At 34.8% G+C, this 20,911-nt stretch overlaps 2 protein-coding genes across 2 annotated transcripts in view; both read left to right on the forward strand.

The window, feature by feature from the left end:
• Nucleotides 1-3,302, forward strand: part of klhl7 (kelch-like family member 7) — a 16,289-nt gene extending 12,987 nt beyond the window's left edge. Inside the window, exons 10-11 of the mRNA XM_056480488.1 lie at nucleotides 431-528; nucleotides 2,765-3,302. Of these exons, the coding sequence (XP_056336463.1) occupies nucleotides 431-528; nucleotides 2,765-3,096 (430 nt within the window). The 3' untranslated portion in view covers nucleotides 3,097-3,302. The remainder of the gene's footprint in view (nucleotides 1-430; nucleotides 529-2,764) is intronic.
• A 4,126-nt stretch (nucleotides 3,303-7,428) lies between these two features.
• dennd3a (DENN/MADD domain containing 3a) overlaps nucleotides 7,429-20,911 on the forward strand; it is a 65,797-nt gene continuing 52,314 nt past the window's right edge. Inside the window, 12 exon segments of the mRNA XM_056479366.1 lie at nucleotides 7,429-7,676; nucleotides 10,070-10,249; nucleotides 11,773-12,040; nucleotides 13,335-13,450; nucleotides 14,505-14,629; nucleotides 14,714-14,825; nucleotides 17,014-17,133; nucleotides 17,407-17,625; nucleotides 18,045-18,160; nucleotides 18,397-18,552; nucleotides 19,186-19,282; nucleotides 20,014-20,117. Of these exon segments, the coding sequence (XP_056335341.1) occupies nucleotides 10,166-10,249; nucleotides 11,773-12,040; nucleotides 13,335-13,450; nucleotides 14,505-14,629; nucleotides 14,714-14,825; nucleotides 17,014-17,133; nucleotides 17,407-17,625; nucleotides 18,045-18,160; nucleotides 18,397-18,552; nucleotides 19,186-19,282; nucleotides 20,014-20,117 (1,517 nt within the window). The 5' untranslated portion in view covers nucleotides 7,429-7,676; nucleotides 10,070-10,165.

Raw genomic sequence — 20,911 nt, forward strand, 5'->3', positions numbered from 1 at the left:
TGTTTTGTAATTATTATTTTTTAAAATAATTTTTAGGGGCTTTTAACCTTTAATGGATAGAATAGTGCAGAGCATTGACAGGAAATATTAGGGAGCAGAGAGAGGGGAAGGGTCGGCAAAGGACCTCGAGCCGGGAATCGAACTCGGGTCGCCGGGAGCACCATGGTGCTATATGTCAGCGCACTAAACCACTAGGCTATTGGTGTCGACTGTTTTGTAATTTTTATTAGCTTTACGTTATTATTTCTAATTTAAACTTTGGCTTTAGTAGTATTATTGCTTCAACTCTAGCTTATTTCACTTCAAAGCTGACAAGTAAAACATTTCTACATTTTCTAAACTTTTTAAGTGCAAGTTTTTCCTCTAATATTTATATTTTATTTTATTTCAAATGAAAGTAAATAACAATAATGTGTGTGTTTTCTGTCAGATGGAGGGTTCTGTGTGGGATGCGAGAGGCTCGTAAGAATCACGGTCTGGTGGTTGTAAACTCAAGAATATACGCCGTCGGCGGACAGAACACACTGGGTATGTTTTGTATTCATAAGTACACTTCTTGAGCAAATAGTATTATTTTAATAAGAAATAGATGTCTTAAAAATACGCTATATGCTATTGTAAAGGCTCGTTCACTCACTAAGCAGGATGATTATTAAGATAACAATAAAAACCTCTTTCTTAAAATCATTCTGGATGTTAAACATTTGGATTTGGTCATTTAGCAGATGCTTTTATCCAGAGTAACTTACAATTGAGGATAAAAGAAGCATTCGAAATTGACAGAGATTAGCAGTACGCTAAATAAATGCTAACATAAGTCTTAGTTACTAAAACTACAAGTCTTTTTTTTTAAATACAACAGCAGAGTTCAGATGACAGCTATGATGATAAAGATATCATTAGGATTACTTCAGAACTATTTTTCCAGCTAATAATCGACAAAACACTGACAACCAGTTAGAAACCATTGAAATATAAAGAGCTTTTAAAGCTATAGGCGGCATTGTGGAGAAGCTCTGCTTGATGTTAAGCTCTCTTTTCAAAGATTATTTAAAGATAATGACTATCTAGAAAACAGCTGGTTATACCACGAGAAATAATGATACAAAACAAATGGAATTTATGCAAGCCAGGCTAACAAATTAATGTATAAAAAGAAAAGCTCCTCCGGTATCTTTGTGTTTCCTCCTTTGGAAATGCTGGAGAAAATAATTTGCATAGATTTTTTCACCTGCTACACTGACTGCTAACGTTGACTTCACTGTTTGATCAGATTGATTAAGTTACACATGGATTCAGCGGTCAGATGCTCTAGTAGCACACTGAGGACATCTGCTGGTTACAAAGGGGTAATGCAAAAAAAAAAAACAGCATAAACTAAAAATCAACACTGTTACCGTTTATCAGTCTGGACACATTTTTATTTATAGTTATTGTGCTTAATGTGAGTAGGCCATATCTGTCAAGCAAGCGTTTACAAATAAATAAAGTGTAAAAATAGTACATTGGAATGTAAAAATCCGTTCTGTCTAAATAGATGTTTATTCTGTTTGTGTATAGTTGGCCTAGACAGAATCAGCACACGCAGAACTCCACAGAGATGATCATTTATAATTTATTTATATTTAATATAAATAGTTCATATTAACATTAACATTTTATTTAATTAATTAGTGATGTTTTATTCAATGACACTGACTACGATTGCTAAATTCACTGTTTGGATTAAGTTACACGAGCTGGATTTACTGGTCCAGATGTGCTAATAGCACACTGAGGACATCTGCTGGTTACAAAGGGGTAATGCAAAAAATAAAACTGCATAAACTAAAAATCAAGTTACCGTTCATCAGTCTGGACACATTTTTATTTCAAGTTATTGTGCTTAATGTGAGTAGGCCTTATCTGTCAAGCATGCATTTACATAGAAATAAAATGTACAAACCCGTTCTGTGTAAAAAGATGTTTATTATATTTGTGTATAGTTGGCCCAGACAGAATCAGCGCACGCAGAACTCCACAGAGATAATCGTTTATAATTTATTCATATTTTATATAAATAATTAATATTATTTATTTATAATTAACATTTAATTAGTGATGTTTTATTCCATTACACTGAGTACGATTGCTAAATTCACTGTTTGATTGGATTAAGTTACACAAGCTGGATTCACTGGTCAGATGCGCTAGTAGCACACTGAGGACATCTGCTGGTTACAAAGGGGTAATGCAAAAAATAAAACAGCATAAACTAAAAATCAACTTTGTTATTATTCATCAGTCTGGACACATGTTTTTATTGTCATACATTTATTTATAGTTATCGTGCTTCCTGCAAATAGACCTTATCTGTCAAGCATGTGTTTACATATAAATAAGATGTAAAAGTAGAGCACTGGAATAGAAAAAAAGCATAGAATCAGTAGACCCAGACAGAATCAGTGCACGCAGAAATCCACAGAAATTGTCATTTATAATTAATATGAATAGCGAATAGAATTTATTTGATTAATTAGTGATGTTTATTCCATTACACTGACTGCGGTCGCTAAATTCACAGTTTGATTAGATTGATTAGATTAAGTTACACAAGCTGGATTCACTGGTCAGATGCGCTAGTAGCACACTGAGGACATCTGCTGGTTACTAGGAGGTAATGCAAAAATTAGCATAAACTAAAAATCCGATCTATTAAGAGCCTCTCGTAATATAAATGTTTACACTGTTTGTGATCAGCAATGGTGGTGTTTTTCTCTGTCAGGCGGTCTGGACTCTGTTGAATACTACGAGATCGGCAGTAACGAGTGGAAGATGGCGTCTCCGATGCCGTGGCGTGGCGTGACCGTGAAGTGTGCGGCCGTGGGCTCCGTTATTTACGTTCTGGCTGGATTTCAGGGCGTGGGGCGTCTAGGTCACATCATGGAGTATTACACCGACACTGACAAATGGGTGGTGTCCAGTAAAGTCCGAGCGTTTCCCGTCACCAGCTGCCTGATCTGTCTGGTGGACACATGTGGCGCTAATGAAGAGGACATGAGCTTCACATCTTCATCTTCATCATCGTCAGCGTCATTAGTGGATGGACGAATGTAGAGTCGCCATTCAGACCATGTACAAACACTGGAAACGTAATGAGTCTGGAGAAGATGATGGGGATTTTAATATTTCACAATTCAGACTTTTTTAATCGCTGTTCTGAGGAAAAACGTCAGCAATTTGCAATTTTTTGTTCATCTCACAATTAGCAGTACTTTAATTGCGAGATTTAAATAGACTTCGGAGAAATAAGTATAACTCTACGAGATATATATATATATATATATATATATATATATATATATATATATATATATATATATATATATATATATATATATATATATATATATATATATATATATATATACGCGTAATTATGAGATATAAGCTCAGAAATCCAGGATATAAACTCAGAATTCAGATTTAAATATTGGATAAATGTAGCGTCGCCCTAAAGACCATATACAGAGACTGGAAACATACTGAGTGTTTATAGTTTGAAGGTTAAATACATGGAAATTTTATAGGGATTTTTATTATGTCGCAATTCAGAGTTTTATTATCTCATAATCTCAGTGCTTCTCACAGATCTCACTATAAGTAGTGCGTTAATTGTGAGATTTAAATAGAGTTCGGAGAAATAAGTATATATATATATATATACATGCACACAATTATTAGATATAAGCTCAGAAATCCAGGATGTAAACTCAGAATTCGGATTTATATATTGGACAAATGTAGTATCGCCTTAGAGACCATATACAGATACTGGAAACATACTGAGTCTTTATAGATTGATGGGGATTTTATTATCTCACAATTCAGACTTTAATTATCTCACAATCTCAGTGCTTCTCTCAGATCTCAAAATTAGCAGTACGTCAATAGTCTGATTTAAGCATCGAGTTCAGAGAAAGAAGTATGATTTTGAGTTTGTTTTGTTGTAATTCTGATGTTTATATCCTGGAATTCAGAACTTATATCTTAAGGTTTTTAAGTCTTGTAAGTAGTTTATTTCTCATTGTGAGATTTGTATTTTTTTTTCATCTTGGAAGTCTTTGTTAATTTTTATGTGCGACGGTAATGAAGAGGACATGAGCTTCTCATCGACAGCGTCATTAGCAGATCGAAGAAAGTAGTATCACCATAAAGAACTTATACAGATACTGTAAACATACTGAGTCTATATAGGTTAATGGTTAAAAGCGTGAAAAATGTGATTTTATTATCTCACAATTCAGACTTTTTACAATCGTTCTGAGAGAAAATGTCAGAAATGTGCAATTTTTTGTTCGTCTCACAATTAACAGTACTTTAAATTAAATATATATGCGCACAATTGTGAGATATAAGCTCAGAATTACAGGATGTAAACTTAAAATTGCTATATATATATATATATATATATATATATATATATATATATATATATATATATATATATATATATATATATATATATATATATATATATATATATATATATATAGGACAGATGTAGTATCGCCTTAAAGACCATATACAGATACTGGAAACATACTGAGTCTATATAGTTTGAAGATTAAAAGCATGGAAAAGGTGATGGGGATTTTATTATCTCGCAGTTCAGACTTTTCTTATCTCATAATCTCAGTGCTTCTCACAGATCTCATGATTAGCAGTACATTAATTGTGAGATTTAAACACAGAATTCAGAGAAATAAGTATGATTCTGAGTTTATTTTGATGTAATTCTTAGTGTTTATATATTAGAATTATAAGTTTACAACCTGGAATTCTGAGCTTATATCTCAAGGTGTTTATGTTTTGGACTTTGGCTTATTTCTCATAATTGTGAGATTATATTTTGAGAGTCTAAGTTTTTGTTTTGAAATGTTCATTTTACATCTTGGAAGCCTTTGTTTGTTTGTTTGTTTTTTTTATAAAATTCTGAATTTAGATCTCAAAGTCTTTGTTTTTATAGTAAAGTTTTAACTTTGTGTCTCGAAATTCTGATGTTTTCTATGTTTAGCAATGTTTATTTTACATCCATAAATGGCATTTTGAGTTCACATCTCAGACTTCTTAGTTTTTATCTTAAAGTCTCTGAATTCTGAGTTCATGTCTTGGAATTGAACGTTAATGTCCTGCAATTCAGACGTTTGCTTTGAATGTAATGTTACATCTCTGAAGTCTTAGTTCATTTGTGGAAATTTTGAGTTCACATCTAGGAAATACGATTTTACCCAGTTTTTATGAGTTTTTAGTGTTTTCTAAGTGTATATCTTGGAATTCTGAGTTTCCATATCAAATGTTTTAGTGGATATATTGGCATTTTAAGTTTTCAGCCTGAAATTCTCAAGTCATTTTTGGAGTTTATGTCTCTGTAATTCTTGGCTTGAATCTCATAATTACGTGTTCATATTTCGAGATTTTGGGTTTTTGTTTTGAAGTTTTTATTTTACAATCTTGGAAGACTTTTTTGGCGAATTCTGAGTTTACGATTTAGTTTTTAATCTTAAAATTCTAATTTTACATCTAGTAAATATGATTTTACTCACAATTCCAAGATTTTATTGGTTTCTGAGTTTAAAATCTCAGAGTTTTGAGTGACTTTTTTTTCCGCTGCAGTTTAAAATCATCCTCTCAGGGGTTTTTTTCTTCCCAGAATTGTAAGACATTGACCCTTAATTAAGATGTTTTTCTCCAAACTTCAGATGTCCAAAAACTGGAACATAAAACCTTAAAATTAAATAACAGGTCAGAATTGTGCGATTAAAGTTACATTTTTATTAGAATTTTTTTTTCATGGTAGAAACAAACTTCCACAATATTGTACCAGAACATTCATTACCTTATATATTCCCCTCTTCATGGTTTCGTGTTTTTAATGTGGATGCCGATGTTTGTTTTGATATAGAGATTTTAATTTTGTCTTTATTTATGCTCATTTCTGCTCATTTATTTTAAGTTGCAACACTTTATGGATTAAATCCCGACCGGACGGCTTCAGGAAAGGCGGATTTGAACTCATTTTGGATCAAAAATTGACATCGCAGAAGAACACACATCTTTGGGAAACATTTATAACTTGAATTTTCTCTATTTGCAGACTAACATGTGTTTTATGTTGGAAGAATTTGTATTTTGGTGTGTTTTTATAATGTGTAAATGTTTATGATTTTATTAACAGGTGAGAAACTTTTTTGTTTAACTTGACTTAATAAAAGTGATTTTCATTCATAATATTGTTATTTTTTAATAATATTCGAGTATTAAATGTTCAGTTCATGGTGACATGGCGTCTCAGTGGTTAGCACTGTTATATCACAGCAAGAAGGTCACTGATTCGAGTCCCGGCTGGGTCAGTTGGCATTTCTGTGTGGAGTTTGCATGTTCTCCCTGTGTTGGCGTGGATTTCCTCCGGGTGCTCCGGTTTCCCCCACAGTCCAAACACATGCGCTATAGGGGAATTGATGAACTATTGGCTGTAGTGTTTGAGTGATGTGTGTATGGGTGTTTCCCAGTACCGGGTTGCAGCTGGAAGGGCATCCGCTGTGTAAAACATGCTAGAATAATTAGCGGTTCATTCTGCTGTGGCGACTCCTGATGATTACAGTGACTAAGCTGAAGGAAAATGAGTGAATGTTCAGTTCATTGTGCACTGTTTAGTTTGACTTTTCATTATGTTTTATTATATGTTTAATCAGGGTGTGTGTTTTAGTTGTGATTGCTTGCAATGAAATCTTATAATGAATATTCATATTTACAAGGTGAATTAATGACCTCACATTAAAATATTACCCTATTTTAAAACATAGCAAGGCTTTATTATGATAAAAACAATGATGATGTACCAGAAAAAAAATCCAAATAATATAATTAAGTGGTTTTCTTTAATTATTTCTTTAATTATTAATATAATTATTATATTAAAATCTTTCTCTTTTGTCACCAGGTGGCGCTTTGCGTTTAAAATTAAGACATAGTTCGTATATACGTGTAGTGAAAAATTAAATACATTGCACTTACTGTCGATAAACGCTGAATTGGTTAATTTTAAAATACTTTTAGACGTACTTTAAGATACTTAATCGCGAAATATTGCGAAGAGGCTTTGAAATGTAATCCAGATGCTTTTTATTCCTATTTAAATATATATAAAACGTTACGAATTCTACCATGATGACTGTATTGGCTTTTGAATATTAAGTATATAGAGTGACGTTCATCTTTTAGCTGTATCTGATTGGTCGTAAAGGCGGGTGCTAATTAAATCAGCGAATCGGCGTGTTGTTATAAAGTGACGGCAGGAAATATTAATATTAATGAGGTATTCTGATTGGACACTTCAAAGAAGTTTCTAAGCAACGACTAAAATTACGTTATTAAAATCAATGAGCCAAGTCTCTTCATTAGTAAAGTTTGTTCGTTTTTTGCCACCTGTACTGGTTCAGCGATTTAGTTTGTGGGTTTCATTCGTTCAGAAAGAGTTTGGCGACTAGTCTACAATGTGTTTATGATCATAATTAGGCGTTTACTGTAGCTGAGTCTGACCTACATCAACAAAAGCGCTTTATTTGTTCCCTTTCAGCCGTAGTTTTCCTCAGGATCATTATAGTGTGACGGAGCCTCAGCAGCGGACACTGAAGGTTTGTTTACTCTCCTCTTCGTTGTGTTGGAATGCACATTTGTTTCTCCTGCTGCATTGTTTTGATTTTTTAATCATGGAAAAGTCATTTAACTTTCATTATATTATACATACGTCTGAAACAGGGCATATACATGCGTTTAATCAGTATAACAACTGATTATATGCGCTTTTGAACAACTTCTTGGGCGTTTTTCCTTCAGTTTCGTTTGTAAATGTGCTTATTACTGTCAGAAAGTGAGATCTGATGTGAACTAGTGCATGAAATTTCACATCTTGGGCAAAATCCAGCTGTTTATAACTTAATTTTTGTCTTTGTTTAGTATTGTTGTGTTGAGCTGTTGACAAATTGAACTTTTCCTCAATATTAAGAATTAAGGTGAAAGTTTGTTTAAACAGTGTGAGGCTAGCGTTATGTGTAAACCGTTAAATAATGTTTTATGGTAAAGTCTCTTATGCTTACTGATTATTTGGTAAAAATAAGAGTTAAAATGCGAAATATTAATATTATATTTTTATATAGCTGTTTTTATTGTGATATTTATCTAAATGTAATTTATTTAAAGCGTTTTAGCATCGTTAGTGTCTCATGATGCTTCAGAAATCATTCTGATTTGATTTTTAATATATGCAAATATGTTGTCAAATTATTCATCCCATCCAAGACAAAAGTTTTCATTTACATAATATAATCGCCATTAATCGCATCCAAAGTTCATATTTACAAACTATATTTGTGTGTACTTTGTATAATTATGTATATAGAAATAAATACAGAATAAATATATTTATTATACTTTGTGTTATATATATATATATATATATATATATATATATATATATATATATATATATATATATATATATATATATATATATATATATATATATATATAAACAAATACAATCATGCATATTCACACTCAAAAATATACAGTATGCACAAATATATTTTGTAAATATGAACTTTTATTTTGGATGTATTTAATCGCTTATTATTATTATTATTATTATTAATCGCAGTACTTATTTAAATATAAAAATTATTTTAATTGACATTTATATTAAATTGTTTTACTGTATTATCTTGATAAGTTGAGCTGTTGACATAGAACGTTAGATTTTCCTCACTATTAAGAATTGAGGTAAAAGTTTAGTTGTATAAAGAGTTAAATATGTTTAAATTATGCTAATTATCAAAATAAAAAATTTAATTATTTAAAATTACTTGTGATATGTTTTAAAATGCAATTTAAACATTTGGTTTAATGCCAAATTTTCAGCATCATGACAATCTTCTGTGCCGCATGATACTTCAGAAATCATTCTGATAGGCTGAATGTGTATTCAATTTTATAATATTATATTTAATAATTTTACTGCATTTCTTCTTTATAAAATAAATGCATTTTTAATAAGCATAAAAGACTTCTTCAAAAACATAAAAAATAGAATTTATTACAATTCAAAATGTATCATTTATATAAAATGTATAATATATAAAAATACACTACATCATATTTCTACATATATGCATTTGTTTTGAATATGCATTCATTGGAGGTTAAAAATCTGAAACCACAAACTTGTGACTCTTTTTATTGAACACAAAAATGTAACTGTATGATTAAAAAGACGACCATAAAGGTTTAGGAGCAGACAGTGTTGATTGCAGTCTGCTGTAAAACTAACCAGAAAGAGGTATGTGCTGAAGAATGACAAACTCTCCTTGTGTTTTCCCTATCCCGACTGGTCTGACGTCTTTGTGAAGCTTCAGTCCAGCAGAATGAATGCTGTCTCTGTATTTAGGACTTCAGCCATCGCTTTGGCTCAGAACTCATGAAAACCAGAGTGTGTGTGTTGCACTGGAGTGACTGAAGCATCTATTGTATAAGCACACCTACAGTCAACAGTTGATGCTGTGGACTATAAATGCATAGAGCTGTACAAAATGATCATTTCATATTCACTTCTGGAAAGCAGCAGACATTGACTTACATATTTTTCATGATGCATGTCAGTGGATCAATGCATGTCAAATGTATTTGTGTTTTACCAGAAGAAAGAAACTCATAGGGCATTTTTTGTATGAACTACTGATTATTATAGATGTTTTTAAAAGGGCACCTATGATGCAAAATCAATATTTGGAAGCTATTTGGCTTCCAACTTATTTCACAATGTTTATTAAGGGGCATAAGAGGTCCCCTTTAAAAAACAAAAGCTGCTACAATTCCCCAAAATTGACATTTTCGGCAGGGTATAATACAGTAAATGATCTGAAGGAGTTTTTGAGCTGCAACTTCACAGACATATTCTGGAAACCCAAAAGACTTATTTTACATCTTATTAAAGTCATAATCGGAGCCCTTTAAGTATTTCTTATATTTTCAGCAGCATTTGAAGAGCCTCAATGGAGCTGCAAAATGAAGAGTGAAGGCTGTATTTTTGCTGGATGATCAGTGGTGGACGTGAGCTGGACAGAAGCTGATGGCTGATAATGTGCCGTGTGGTCTGCTGGAGGCCTGTGTGCTGCTCGGAGTGTCAAACGAGCGTCTGAAGGAGCTGTGCCCTGTAAGAACACTGAACACTGCCTATTACAGCATTTTACAAGCAAAATCAGTTCAAGTGTTGTTGTTATTTATTTATTTATATTTATTTATATATTTATATATTTATTTATTTATATTTATTTTTATATTTATTTATTTATTTATATTTATTTATATATATATATATTTATTTATTTATATATATATATATATATATATATACATATTTATTTATTTATTTATTTATTTATTTATTTATATATATATATATATATATATATATATATATATATATATATATATATATATATATATATACATACACAATTTTCTATGTATGATTTTATGTACATATTGTATTTTTATGTTTATTTTATATATTTCGTAAAATTTATACATTTAAATACACATTATAATATCTGTATAACATGCATAAAATCTCTAATTAGATGATTTATATCCAATATATTATGTGTGTGTGTCTATATATGAGCAATATCATACGAGTAGCAGTGCGATATGGCTGTATATCGGCACTAGTGGGAGGCGTGCATTGGCTCGAGGCCTCAGGCCAAGTGCCTTAGTGTCCCACCAGTGACAATAAGTATACAGCCATATCGCACTGCTACAAGTGTAAATTGCATTTATACAACAGTTCAGCTGCATAATTGTGTGTATAAAAAAAGAAAATCAAACATGAAGAGTCTCAAAAATCCTTTTGATTGAGGAAATACTTTCTTCTGCCATTCATTCACATCTGCAGCTGACCGTCAAAACAGCAGAAACCGTTGCTCAAACGTCACTTTAGAGCTAGTGTTTGAATGATTCTCTAGCGTAATGTCTAAAATGATGACAAAACAGGTGATTTTGCTGACATTTTAAGATAAAAAGGCTGAATGGCATGAAATCTACAGAGATTTCCAAGTATTTCTCTGTTGCAATCTGGATGTGACAATAATTAACCCCGAAAAAGCCAAAGAAAAGCAAACACTACCAGATTACTATGGTGTAAATACAGTACGATAACATCCAAAAGAGTGAGATTGACTTATAAAGTCACTTACCAGATTTATAATGATTTGATCAGCTGTAGTTTGATTTAAAGCTGAGTTTTCTCTTCTAATGACATATTATGTGGTCTTTGTCGCCATCTTGTGGTGGAACATCAACCGCCTTAGCTCTGTTCAATGACAGGCTAATGGCTGCCAATGAGCTGAATCTCTGAAATTACATATTTAAAATAGGCACTATCCTTATAAATAAACTGCGTAGTTGCAATTTAAACAACTACATTCTCACCTAATAAGCCTCAAATGTACATTATGTTGTCCAACAGCTGCAATATTTATCAAACTGTAGTGAGTAGTGTAGTGAAAGGCTGTAGGAGTGCTGTTATTGCAGAATATATATATATATATATATATATATATATATATATATATATATATATATATATATATATATATATATATATATATATATATATATATATATAGCTTTTTTAACTCTCTTTTATAACTCTTGCTTTTGTAACCTCTCATACAGGGTAAAGATGCAGATGTGCTGGTGGAGGCGGAGGTGCTACAGGTTTACGCTCCGCCATTTGTGACGAAGGAACGCTCCTGTAACGGCGCCGTGAATCAGGACGTGGCTCCCGCCTTCAGCAGAGTCCAGAAGAGACGCTCCTTCAAGAAGAAGAAGAGAGAGCGTCCTGTGTCTGCCGTCAGTGACTCCAGCAGAGCCAGTGAATCTGAAGATCTGAGCGTCCCGCAGAACATTGATCTGATCGCCCTGCCACAGCTCTGCTTCCCTGGTAAAACACACACATACCTCGTCCTAACACACTCATAATGACCGACATGCTCACATAGATGCTTTGTTGTAAGTCAGATGCTGGGGTGAACTGTGGTAACCAATTATTTTTACTCCACTACAGCTCCTGAATGTTCAAAACTGGAGGAACTTATATGACTTTCCTTTTTGTTATTTTGGACAGGAGAAATGGGTGAAGGGAAATAGTTAAAGAGCTGAATTTGATCAGTTAACCTGTTAAATCGGTTCACAAATTGCACTGAACAATTATTTTGTGAATTGGACTGATGTTTGTGAATGAGTTAACAACTCTCTGATTCAAATGATATATTCAGAGCTTGTCTCCAGTAAACGATTCACTGATTCAAATGATCCGTTTAGAGTGATGCTGCGTCCCACTTCGCATACTTGTACTACACCCTAAAAGTATGTACTTTTTTTTGTGAAGGAAAAGTACACACTTTTGAGTGTGTAATAGAAGAGTATGCAAGCTTTTGGGACATACTACTTCCTCGTTAACAGATCGTTGTGTTGCTTAGTTACGAGCCCTGTCAATCATCCACACATCATCCATATTTAAATTCCTACCTTATTGGAGAAGCAGCAGCAGCAAGTTAATCTCTCATTCACGAGTCTTTCATGCAGAGAAATCTCCTCAGGTGTTTGGATAATTCTGCATTCAGACGTTAATGTCCAAACACGTCTTTATATAAGTTCAGAAATGTTGTTGCAGATGAAATATAACACAGAAAACGTGATTAAAACATGTTCCCGTGGGCTAGATATTAATTAACAGTCATACAAACATCTTAACCGAAGCCTCTCTACTTGACGGTTGGTCTCGCACATCCATCATATTTGTAGTTTGTTTACACTTTTCACCCGCGTTTGTAGTTCTAAATCGAATTCGCGTCCTACGCGCAATGTATTGTGGATAATAACAGCAGTTAGAGTATGGACGCTTCTACACTTCGAGTTTTTACCGGAAATAGTAAACCATACAGGAACAGGCATACTCTTTTCAACACACTACGATTTGGGACATACTAATTCTACTTTCAAATACTATTTAGGACGGATAGTATGCGAATTGGGATGCAGCATGTGTCTACAGTAAACAATTCACTGACTCAAATGATCTGTTCAGAGTGAGTCTCAGGTAAACAACTCACTGATTGAAATGATCAGACATTACGATTGGGTACTGTTATGTGAATAATGGAGTAATGTTTTATTAGGGTGTGTGTACTTTTACTTAACTGCCTAATTTGCAAATTTCGTCCTTTACTGATCAGATGGGTTGAGAATCACCAATGAGAGCAGAGAAGACTCGTATCACTTCCTCGTGTTCACGGATGTGTTCGGGAATCAGACTCATGGTGTGGTCGCTCAGTACTGCAGACCTGTACAGGTGAGACATCTGGAGACATCATTTACACTGTTAATAACTAATATATTTACTGATCCTAAATATTTAACTATCAATATTCATTTTTATTATGAATATAACAAGACAAACATACATTTACAGTTGAAAGCAAAATTATTATTTATTCTGTCGTGAATTTATTTATTTATTTATTATTTTTTCAAATATTTACCAAATGCAGTTTAATAAAGCTGGAAAATTGTCCCAGTATTTTCTATATGTTTTTGTTCTGAAGAAAGTCTGGTTTAGTTTGACTGATCCTTCTGATATGATCATTTGATGATCAAGAAACATTTTACGCTTAAGAATTTATTTATTTTTCAGGATGCTTAGATACAGTTGTGTGAAAAAGTGTTTGCCTCCTTACTGATTTCTATTTTTTTTGCATGTTTGTCACTTAACTGCAATTAAGCATTTTTGACAACTGTCAGTAAGTCTGTTACAGCACTGTGTAGGATTTTTGGGCCGCTTATCTTTGCAGAATTGTTGTAAATCAGCTACATTTGTGGGTTTTCGAGCATGAACTGCCTTTTTAAGGTCATGCCGTTGCAACTCAATTGGATTCAGGTCAGGACTTTGACTAGGCCACTTCAAAGACTTTATTTTATTTTTCTTCCGCCATTTTGAAGTGCACTTGCTGGTGTGCTTTACGCCACACCACTGTGAATGAATATTCACAGCATTTATTTGACACACAGTTGTTTCTCATGGGGTGGCTCAGTGTTTAGCACTGTGGCCTCAAAACAAAAAGGTCGCTGATTCGAGTCCCGGCTAGGTCAGTTGGCATTTCTATGTGGATAATTTTCTCCCCATGTTGGCGTGATTTTTTCCTCTAGGTGCTCCAGTTTCTCCCACTGTCCAAACACATGCACTTTAGGGGAATTGTGTACTAACTAAATTAGCTGTAGTGTATGAGTGTGAGAGTACCAAACATGTACTTTGTCACTTTTAAGTTAATGCATCGTTACTGAGTAAAAGTATTAAATAAAAAGTATTCAGAAATTAATCTGTCATTCTTGTGTCGTTGTAATTCCAGCAAGATAATGTGATTTATGCAAACGGCCATCGATCCAACGAACACAAGCGTCTGTACACCACATTCAGCATATGTGTGATCTCCAAATATCCCTATTATAACGCCCTCAGAGACTGTCTGTCCTGGTAAGACTGCTGTCCATACTAGTCTTTATCCTCAACATGGAGTGACGTGTTTGTTATGAGTGTTTTATTCCTCTGCTGTTGTAGTTTTCTGTTCCAGATGAAGACATCCCGTGTGTCTGACTTTGAGGAGCAGGTGAAGGAGTTTTCTGCCAAACTGGCGCTGGTGCCCATCCCTCCTTCTGGACCACTGCATGTGGTGAGCCGCTTTATACAACACTACACAAATCTGCGCAAAACTTTTGTTAAATTTTCTGTCAATTACATTAATGTCAATTAAAGTGTTTGAAAACGGCATCATTTTGCAGTTCGGTGCACATGCATATCGAATGCTAACCTTTCTTTGTCTGTGGAACTTTTTTTAATTATTAAAAATTCGCCCTCCTGTGAAAGTTTGATTCTTTCCAAAGTGCTGTTTTTCTTTTTCAGCATATTAAAAATATTGTTGAAAAATAAGTAATGTCTAATAAATAATTTTTGTCTTCATCATTGATTCGTACAAAATGTTTAGGATCCTCCAAATTGTAGATTAATTATGTGTTATTGCAGTAAATTTGTCTAAAAATGTAATTTTTGATTGTGACACAGTTGATGGTGACGGTAACAGAACTGACATAACAAAATTGATATAACAGGGTTGATGGTGACAGAGTTGATGGTGACGGTAACAGAACTGACATAACAAAATTGATATAACAGGGTTGATGGTGACAGAGTTGATGGTGACGGTAACAATCAATTCTGTTACAGTCACCATCAACATTGTTATATCAATTCTGTTATCGTCACTGTCAATTCTGTTACGTAATTTCATTTATGTCAATTCTGTTACCGTCACCATCAACTCTGTCACTGTCAACTCTGTTATATCAATTCTGTTATGTCACCTTGTTACCGTCACCATCAACTCTATTTTATCAACTCTGTTATGTCAATTCTGTTACCGTCACCATCAACTCTGTTACCGTCACCGTCAGTTCTGTTACCGTCACCATCAACTCTGTTATATAAATTTTGTTATGTCAATTCTGTTACCGTCACCATCAACTCTGTTATATAAATTTTGTTATGTCAATTCTGTTACCGTCACCATCAACTCTGTTATGTCGATTCTGTTATCATCATTTCTTTTATGTCAATTCTGTTACCGTCACCGTCAACTCTGTTACCATCACCATCAACTCTGTTATATCAATTCTGTTACCGTCACTGTCAACTTTGTTACCATCAACACAGTTACCTTCAACTCTGTTACCGTCACCGTCAACTCTGTTACGTCAGTTCTGTTACCATCACCATCCACTCTGTCACCGTTAACTCTGTTACGTCAATTCTGTTATCGTCATTTCTTTTGTCAATTCTGTTACCGTCACCATCAACTCTGTTATATAAATTTTGTTATGTCAATTCTGTTTCTGTCACCATCAACTCTGTCACCGTCAACTCTGTTATGTCAATTCTGTTATCGTCATTTCTTTTATGTCAATTCTGTTACCGTCACTGTCAACTCTGTTACCATCACCATCAACTCTGTTATATCAATTCTGTTACCGTCACTGTCAATTCTGTTACCATCACCATCAACTCTGTTATATCAATTCTGTTACCGTCACTGTCAACTTTGTTACCATCAACACAGTTACCTTCAACTCTGTTACCGTCAACTCTGTTACGTCAGTTCTGTTACCATCACCATCCACTCTGTCACCGTTAACTCTGTTATATCAGTTCTGTTACTGTCACTGTCAACTTTGTTACCATCGACACGGTTACCATAAATTCTGTTATCGTCATTATCCACTCTGTTACGTCAGTTCTGTTACCATCACCATCCACTCTGTCACCGTTAACTCTGTTATATCAGTTCTGTTACTGTCACTGTCAACTTTGTTACCATCGACACGGTTACCATAAATTCTGTTATCGTCATTATCCACTCTGTTACGTCAGTTCTGTTACCATCAACATGAACTCTTTTACCGTCAACCCAGTTACCGTCACCATCAATTCTGTTATCGTCGAGCCGGTTAACGTCAACTCTGTTACGTCGACCTGGTTACCATCAACTCTATTACTGTCAACCGGGTTATTGTGAACTCATTTACGGTCAGCTGTTAGTGGTTTAAAATGTTTAACAGTAAGTAACATAATCAAATGTTCACGATCACATTTTACATTATTTTACATTAATAATGAGTTCAGTTTACTGTATATTAAACATTTGTTGTATGCCATTCCAGTTTAAGGAAATTTGAACGGAAAATGCTTGAAATGCAGCTGCAGTTCTGTAATGAGTCATTAGTCTGATTGCAAAAGCCTGCATTATTACAAGTGTTTTTAGCCGTGCGATTTCTTTCAGTTCACCTGTTTCCTTGCTGGTTTTTTAGGTGTTTAATCTCAGACCGCTTCAGATTGAGCTTCCCTCTAAACTGGATGTGGATCGACCTGTCATCAACCTCGACCTCCATCTGCCATTTCTGTGTTTTAAACCCAAGCAGATCCTGCAGGTCAGTCCCAGATATAGACGGGGGTTTTTTTCACAGGGACAGTGTACAATAATCAGCGTTCTTCAGGAACATAAATGTACCCAAATTAGCCCAAACACTAGTTTTCATTGGTCGTCCCTTTGCCAAATGTCAAAGGCCTATACCAATAAATATACGAATTCAATTTATAAACAAAACACAAATGAACAACAGAAAACACGAGCAAAAAAAAAACCTTGTGTTCGTGATGTTGATTATTAAAAGGCAATTTCTAAGCCATTTTGTTTGTGTCAGATCATCAGCAGTATCCTGATGGAGCAGAGAGTGGTGTTTCTGTCCACAGACTGGGCCAAACTCACACTGGTGTGCGAGTGCTTCATGATCTTCATTCACCCTCTGCGCTGGCAGCATCCGTTCGTGCCCGTCCTGTCCCGACAGATGCTGGACTTCATCATGGCGCCCACGGCCTACCTAATGGGCTGCCACACGTACCACTTCCAGGAGGTAGCAGAGGTACAAAACACTGCAGATCGCTATGGGTTTATGGTAAACGGAGACCCTTAAAGGGACAGTTCACTCAACTGAAAATTCTGTCATGTACTAACTCGTTCTATTGTTTCCAAACCTGTTTGAGTTTCTTTCTACTGTTGAACACAGAAGAAGATATTTTGAAGAATGTTGGAAACCTGTTGCCATTGACTTCCATAGGATATGTTTTACCTACACTGGAAGTCAGTAGTTACAGGTTTCTAACAATCTTCAAAGTATCTTCTTTGGGGTTCAACAGAACAGAAAAACCTTGAGTATTGGACAAGTGTAAGGTTTGTAAATTATGAAGTAATTTTCATTTTTTGGATGAACGATGCCTTCAGCTTTCTCAGATATTGACAGTTTTGTGTGTGTGTGTGTGTGTGTGTGTGTGCTTTTTTCAGGAGATTGAAGATCTGGTGCTCATAGACATTGATCAGGGAACAGTGTCGTCTTCAATATCGGACAGATTTGATCTTCCAGACGTGCCGCTTGCAGCCAGAGATTGTTTTATATTTCGGTAACTGATGCAATATTCCTGTAGAAATAATTGGGATCAGTGCGAATTTTTTTTAACCCTTTAAAATGCTGATTAGGAAAAATCCTGGAGTGTTACTAAGGGTCATTACAAACCCTATTTTCTACTTTTGTTACTTAAAATAAATATATAATATCTAATAATGAGCATAATTGCTCCTAATAAACATGTTGGCTGTAGGATTCTGATGGTGTGTGTGTGTGTGTGTTACTGTACAGCTGTGGGGGTCTGCAGCTCCACTATGATCTGGATGTGTGCGGCTCCAGCAGTCAGACTGATGTGAATGATCTGCGAGCTCACAGAAGACTCTGGCAGCGCAAACTCAACTCCAGCATCCTCAACATCAGCATGGAGCTCATCGTCAACATATTCAGGTCGGAAATATCTCTGTTTATGAATCAGAGACAGTCTCCTAAACCTAATAAACTGAATAAATAAATAATTAAAACTCTATGAATAAGGATAAAAAAATATAAATGTGTATATATAAGACGGAATGAACCGCCAACTTATCCACCATGTGTTTTACGCAGTGGATGCCCTTCCAGCAACAACCCATCACTGGGAAACACCCATACACTCTCATTCACACACACACTCACACTATGGACAATTTAGCTGACCCAATTCCCCTATAGCGCATGTGTTTGGACTGTGGGGGAAGCCAGATCACCCGGAGGAAACCCACGCCAACATGGGGAGAACATGCAAACTCCACACAGAAATGCCAACTGACCCAGCCGAGGCCTAAACCAGTGACCTTCTTGCTGTGAGGCCAAAGTGCTAACCACGGAGTCACCATGATACCCCTCTATATATATATATATATATATATATATATATATATATATATATATATATATATATATAAATACACACACACGCACATGTACAATAAGTATGATATAGAGTATAATGCTTTTTCCTGCCTGTATCTGAACACAGTAATGTTATTGTATGCTCGCTGGTTAATTAGTGTGTAAAAGTGTGTTTTCTGCTTTCTGCAGTGAAGTGTGTGATTTCCTGAACTATGAGCATCGGGTTTTCAACAGCGAGGAGTTCCTCAGGTCCAGAGACTCCACCGATTGTGCCTTTTACAGAAAGGTATAGAACTATTCAGATTCAGTTTTACACTCAGTGTATGCTTCTCTAACATATTCATCTGTGTGTGTGTGTGCTTTTCTGTGTATGTTTGTGTTTTTGTATGTCTGTGTGTGTGCATTTATTTGTATGTTGTTGTGTGTATGTATGTTTGTGCATGTTTTTTGTGTTTGTGCATTTTTGTATGTTTTGTATTTGGGTTGTGTATCTGTGTATGCATTTTTGTGTGTGTGTGGGGGGGTTGTGTGTGTTTTTTTGTGTCTGATTCTGGTGTGATTTATTTATTTATTTATTTTTCTTTGTGTGTGTGTGTGTGTGTGCATATTTTGTGCGTTTCTCTCTTTGTATGTGTGTATGTTTGTGTTTTTGTATGTCTGTGTGTGCATTAATTTTTGTTTTTTGTGTGTGTGTGTCTGAGTGTGTTTGTTTTGTGTATTTTTTTGTGTTTGCATTTTGTATATTTTGTTTTTGTGTGTGTGTGTGTGTGTGTGCGTGCGTGTGTGTGTGCGTGTGTGTGTCCGTGTGTGTGTGCGCGTGTGTGTGTGTGTGTGTGTGTTTGTGTGTGCCTGTGTGATTTGGGTCTGATTTTTCTTTTGTGTGTGTGTGTGTGTGTGTGTGTGTGTGTGTGTGTGTGTGTGTGTGTGTGTGTGTGTGTGTGTGTGTGTGTGTGTGTGTGTGTGTGTGTGTGTGTGTGTGTGTGTGTGTGGTGTGTGTGTGTGTGTGTGTGTGTGCAGGTTTTAGACACTCATATATTCCACTCATTTCTGCGGGAGCGTTTGAACAGAAAGAATGACGCATTCACTCGCATGCAGCTCAACATCCGTTCAGAGACTCGCAGGTAAATAAACTCTTTCCATCTCCTTCCATCTCTAGTTTCCATTCATTAAAGTGTCTCCATAATGCCCACAGCACAACTCTCCAGAATCTGTGTGTGTGTGTACTTTCAGCTCAAAACACCTCTGGTCATTTACTACACCACACTATAAATGCATTTTGTGTTTCTTTAAATACAATTAAGATGCTGTTCCCGCCCCTTTCCATAAGTGGGTGGAGCCTTTACAGCTTGTGCGTTGGTTACTCTGACAAAAACAAAGCAGTTTAAAGGGACAGTTCACCCAAAAATGATAATTAACTCACTATTTAATTTCCCTGGAGCGATTCCAAACCTGTATGAGCTTCTAGTTGTTTGGCAAAGCCTTTGATTTAGCTAATACTGTGCATACAAATGACGTATGTTTACAGTAAATAAGATAAAGGCAGGGTGGAGTTATTAAAAGCCAAACTGCAAAGGGATCTTTAAGATGTCACTGAAGGAAGAGGAAGTAAAATATGTATACGGTGTATTACACAACATCAAACCCACACGATAAGACATTCTGTATTTAAAGACAAAGCTGGCAAAATGTCCTGGATATTTCTAGATTTAGAGAGTGTAACATGGCTGTAAGGACTAAATGATGTCTTGTTTAATGTTTTATTAGTTTTCATGCACTTAATTTTTGGTACTCTGACTGTCGGCTGCAAAAACAGAATCATTCATTCACTTCCTGGAGCTGGATTTAGCAGATCGTGTCAATAATTTGTACAGTATGCAACAAGACAGGTCTGGTCGGTTGATCTGTCAAAGAGACA

The sequence above is a fragment of the Danio aesculapii genome, chromosome 19 (assembly GCF_903798145.1).
Source record: "Danio aesculapii chromosome 19, fDanAes4.1, whole genome shotgun sequence".
In the NCBI taxonomy this organism is placed as follows: domain Eukaryota; kingdom Metazoa; phylum Chordata; class Actinopteri; order Cypriniformes; family Danionidae; genus Danio; species Danio aesculapii.